Here is a 3,557-nt window from a genome sequence, read left to right as displayed (position 1 = left end):
TGAAGTCTGAACCACAAATCCTAATAGACTCCGTCACTCCGGCCCAAAAAAACGAAGGAAAAACCACAACCTAAACAACTAAATCCCTAATTTTAACAACTCTTTTGGAAAAAATTTAAAGAACTTTCCAACAAAATCATCAATCAACATGATTGTTCTCTTCTAAGTCGATAACTATATTCGATACCAATGTAGTTAATCCGACCACTGTAAAAAACTACTTATTTTGAACCATAATTGTTTTGGTGTGTTATTATGCAATATATTAAAGCTATCAACTTGTGTCACCTCTAATTCATCAACGTAACTTGTTCTAAAAATAGTTTAAATATATATTATACCAAAACAAGTAACTTACAAGCACAATATAAATAAAGAATCGAAAGCAACAATAAAGATAATCACCTGAGTAAACAATGAGTCTCAAACATTTATTTAACACCGAGTAAAAAAAATTGTGAATTTGTGAATGTCACATATTACATAGATATAAAAAAATTCATAAATTCCAAATAATATGTGTTATTCTTCAAACTAAAGTTAGCATTAGGCAAGTTACAAATGCAAATAAGGCAGCAAACGCCAAATCGGCGAGAAGTTGTTTGTGTTCGTTCAACAAACGAACATGAACAAGAAATTTCATTCATTTAGTTAAATGAACGAACATGAACAGAGGCCTCGTTCGTTCATTTATGTTCGTGCACCTTCAATAACGTGTTTGTTTGTGTTTAATAGTTCATTAGTGTTTTTAGTTTTCATATTATAATTATATACTTCAAAATTCCGACAAGTAAAATATTTGATAAGTGTAAGTGTATTATATATTCTGTTCATGAACGCTTGTTTGTGTTGTTTGTTTTCCTTTGTGTTCATGAACATTAGTTTGTGCTCATCAACGTTCGTTTTCGTTTGTTGCCCAGAATTAACAAAAAAACACGAACGAACACGAACAAGTTCATTTCCTTAACAAACTTACACGGACACAAAATCTTGTTTAGTAAGTGTTCATAAACAGTTCGAAAACACATATATTTCTTAACAACCGAGCACGGTTCGATTTGTTTGTAGCCCTAAATGCAAGTATCATCCACATGGACCACATAACACATTTTTGAACCCTGCAATAGCTCCCTCAAACATGGCCGTATACAGCCCTAATTCCTCCAAATTAACCAACCCCATCTCCCAAAATCAAATCTTTTTCATTTAATTTACATCTTCATGCATCATCCAACCACTTCCATCCAATATTAACCGCTTAAACCCGGTAATTTCCCCCTTTTCTATGCCGTAATCTTGTTCGTTTTTGTTGTTGTTAGCTATCTGTATACCACAATTCATTCAATTGTATGTACAGAATCTTGAAAATAATGAAAATTTGTTAGGGTTTTGCCTTGAAATTTGTTTGGAATTAGTTTTCTTGAAGAAAGCTTTTAGCTTTTTAGGGATTTGACTGTATAAAAAACGGATTACTGTCAAGAAAGTGGAAATGTTGTTCAAATAATTACTGAAGTGCCACCAAGAACTGGAATTGATAATATGGGTGATCAAGCAATTTGGGCAACAGAGGATGAATACGTTAACTGGAACAACGAGTCATTAACCGCCGACGCCTCTTCGAATTCGAATCATAACGGGAGACAATCGCAAACAAGATTCGGAAGCGAAACACCAAACAGGAAACCGTCGGGTGATTCGCAGGCGAATAACCGATCAAAAGCGATAGGAAAAATGTTTTTCAAGACGAAAATGTGTTGTAAATTCAGAGCTGGGACTTGCCCGTATGTTACGAATTGCAATTTCGCACATAGTGTCGAGGAGTTGCGGAAACCTCCGCCGAATTGGCAAGAAATCGTGGCGGCTCATGAGGATGAAAGATCTGAACCAAGAGAAGAATATCAGATTCCGTCGCTTGGGTCGTCTGGTTTTATCGTTGAAACGCAAAGATCGTATAAAGGGCGTCATTGCAAGAAGTTTTATACGGAGGAGGGGTGTCCGTATGGTGATAGTTGCACTTATCTTCATGATGAGCAGTCGAGAGCTCGAGAAAGTGTTGCAATTTGTTTAGGTCCTGGTTCTGGCGGTGGATATGGTGGCGGTGGATCAAACGTTAATGACGGTGGAGAAACGTATGGTGGTGGTGGTGGAGGAGGAACGCCGCTAGCAGCATCATTGAATTCCGCCGTAAAGCCTTCGAATTGGAAAACAAGGATTTGTAACAAGTGGGAGCAAACCGGGTATTGCCCGTTTGGTAGCAAATGTCATTTTGCTCATGGAGCCACAGGTAAGAATCCATTTTGGATTTTTTTTTTAAATTATATTACTCGTACGACTTTGATTATATCGAACCAAACGTTCAACGAACAGTCCGTGAGCCGTTCGGTGGGAAGTTCGTATGTGTTCGTTCGTTTATTAAACAAACGAACATGGACAAGAAATTTTGTTCAACACGAACAGAGGCCGTGTTCGTTCATTTGTGTTTGTTTGTTTCCATTTGTGTTCATAAACATTAATTTGCGTTCATCAATGTTCGTTTTTGTTCTTTGCCTAAAATTAACAAACCAACACGTTCATTTTTTTAACACACGAACAAGAACATAAAATCTCGGTCGGTAAGTGTTCATGAACAGTTCGTGAGCACATATATTTCTTAACAAACGTCGTTCGTTTACAGCCCTAATATTTATATGGATAGTAGGATACTAAAGATTACTTTGGCAGAACTGCATCAAAATGTCGGTGGGCTTGGAGACACAGATGCTAAAGATCCTGCTACTGTTTCGGACCCAAACAAGCAAGGAATGATGGTTTCGAAGCTTGCTACCGATAATATGGTAGTGGGCTCGACCCCTATAGCGGCCCAGTCCGATGGTTACCATGTTGGAGGTCAGTCACAGAGGCTGCCCGGTGTGATTATGAGGACCGGGCTGAGATCGTTTCAGAAATGGAAGGGCCCGGATAAACTCAGCCGCATTTATGGGGATTGGATTGATGATATCGAGTAGGCTTGTTATAGCCAATGCCTCTAGTGAAGCTAGTTTTTGCAAACGTTGTTTGGCCCGTTTTGACTCGGTTTGCGTATGACGTTTTTTTTTAACTTATAATGTTGAAAGACTTGACAAGTTCTTGTCTTTCGTTAAATGTTGTTCGTTTGAACCAAACTGTTTTTATGCAGTTTCAGGCATTTTAGGATCATATCTTATAATGTTATGGAAAACTAGTTTGACCTTTGAGTTGATCATCATCATCATACTCAGTATATCCCACCAATAGCAAAGCTAAGGTAGGGCCTGAGTATAGTGAGATACTGAGATGTAGACAGCCTTACCTCTACCCCATAGGAATAGAGAGGCTGCTTCCAAAGAGACCCACGGCTCGATTGTAGTTTTGCATCAAGCCTTGGACATAAGGCACATAACACTCAGCATTTGAGACAAACGCCAATTAGTGCATGTACCTCCTTGTCTTTGGGCTATCAACGCCACCACATGATGCGTGATTAACCATTCTCCTCTTTTAACGTTATTTTTACGAAATTAGTAAAATAACGTTAAAAG

The 3,557-nt window shown here is 38.0% G+C and overlaps 1 protein-coding gene across 1 annotated transcript; it reads left to right on the top strand.

Annotated features, from left to right (window-relative positions):
- Positions 1-1,087: 1,087 nt before the first annotated feature.
- On the top strand, positions 1,088-3,195 carry LOC110921002 (zinc finger CCCH domain-containing protein 12). Its single transcript, XM_022165264.2, has 2 exons — positions 1,088-2,284; positions 2,722-3,195. Exons 1-2 carry the CDS (start codon positions 1,540-1,542, stop codon positions 3,003-3,005), a joined length of 1,029 nt encoding a protein of 342 aa, XP_022020956.1. The 5' UTR covers positions 1,088-1,539; the 3' UTR covers positions 3,006-3,195.
- Positions 3,196-3,557: the final 362 nt, after the last annotated feature.

The sequence above is a fragment of the Helianthus annuus genome, chromosome 17 (assembly GCF_002127325.2).
Source record: "Helianthus annuus cultivar XRQ/B chromosome 17, HanXRQr2.0-SUNRISE, whole genome shotgun sequence".
NCBI classification, from domain to species: domain Eukaryota; kingdom Viridiplantae; phylum Streptophyta; class Magnoliopsida; order Asterales; family Asteraceae; genus Helianthus; species Helianthus annuus.
The sequence above is the reverse complement of the archived record's forward strand: the minus strand, read 5'-3'. Positions and strand labels throughout refer to the sequence as shown.